Source organism: Apium graveolens, chromosome 2 (assembly GCF_009905375.1).
Source record: "Apium graveolens cultivar Ventura chromosome 2, ASM990537v1, whole genome shotgun sequence".
Lineage (NCBI taxonomy): Eukaryota > Viridiplantae > Streptophyta > Magnoliopsida > Apiales > Apiaceae > Apium > Apium graveolens.
Genome location: NC_133648.1, coordinates 25,994,895 through 25,996,176, shown reverse-complemented (window position 1 = coordinate 25,996,176; position 1,282 = coordinate 25,994,895). Strand labels below are relative to the sequence as shown.

At 44.1% G+C, this 1,282-nt stretch overlaps 1 protein-coding gene across 1 annotated transcript; it reads right to left on the bottom strand.

Moving 5' to 3' along the window:
- Positions 1-505: 505 nt before the first annotated feature.
- LOC141687000 (uncharacterized) lies at positions 506-1,006 on the bottom strand. Its single transcript, XM_074492135.1, has one exon. The coding sequence runs from the start codon at positions 1,004-1,006 to the stop codon at positions 506-508; it is 501 nt and encodes a 166-aa protein (XP_074348236.1).
- Between the last annotated feature and the right edge of the window lie 276 nt (positions 1,007-1,282).

The window sequence follows — 1,282 nt, the reverse complement described above, 5'->3', positions numbered from 1 at the left end:
CCATCGGGGCTTTGCAAGACTAGGCTTGCACCACTAGATTTTGTTTTGGATGCTTCATCGAAATGTAAAACCCAATACTCTTTCAGAGTCATGTCTTCATCTTTCTCTCCTTCTGGGATTACTATCTCTTGCCCCCCGACTTCTTGGTCTCTAATGGTGCAATTGACCACGAAGTGTGCTAGGCCTGAGCCTTGATGGTTGTTCAAGCCTTGTACTTGATGTTAAATTCTTCTAACTCAATCGCCCATTTGATGAGCCTTCCAATGGCCTTCGAGCTATGAAGGATATTCCTTAAAGGTTGGTCCGTCAGGACTTCGATCTTGTGAGCCTGTAAGTATGGTCTTAACTTCCATGAGGATGTGATCATGATAAGCACAAACTTCTTGGTAGTGGAATAGTCAGAAGGCCTTCAATCAGTGAATATCTCAACATTCTCACTGATAGCTTGCGTGCCTCGTGGGCATCATCGGGAAGCCATCCAGTCTCAGGTGAGTTTTGATTGGATCTATCTAACAACTTTCCCACCAACTGGTGCTATCAAATTTATGGCATGTATAATAGGGGTCTTCAGGACCTGGAAGTAGATACTTCTCGGATAGTTCTCGATTTCAGACGAGGCAAACTGGGATAGGGCATCGACCATAATGTTCTCCTCCCTCAGAACGTGTTCTGCGTACCATTCATCAAATTGAGTCAGTATTCCCTTCACGACTCTCAGGTATTTGGCCATAGTATCATTCTTGGCCTCACACTCTTCATTGACTTGAGCGACCATAATCCTCGAGTCTCCAAAAATCTTAAGGTTTTTGGCCCTCACGCCTCTAGTCAAGCCTAAGTCGACTATCAATGCTTCGTATTTTGCTTCATTATTCATAGTTGGGAAGTCCAACTTCAAAGCATACTCAACCATGATCCCATCGGGGCTTTGTAAGACTATGCCTGCACCACTAGATTTTGTTTTGGACGCTCTTTCAAAATGGAGAACCCGATACTCTTTCCGAGTCATATCTTTATCTTTCTCTCCTTCTGGGGTTACTATCTATTTCCCCCGACTTCTTGGTCACTAATGGTGCATTCGACCACGAAGTGTGCTAGACCTGAGCCTTGATTGTTCTTCGAGTCTTGTACTTGATGTCAAATTCTTCTAACTCAATCGCCCATTTGATGAGCCTTCCACTGGCCTTCAGGCTATGAAGGATATTTCTTAAAGGTTGGTTCGTCAGGATTTCGATCTTGTGAGCCTGTAAGTATGGTCTTAACTTCTGCGAGGCTATGATCAAGG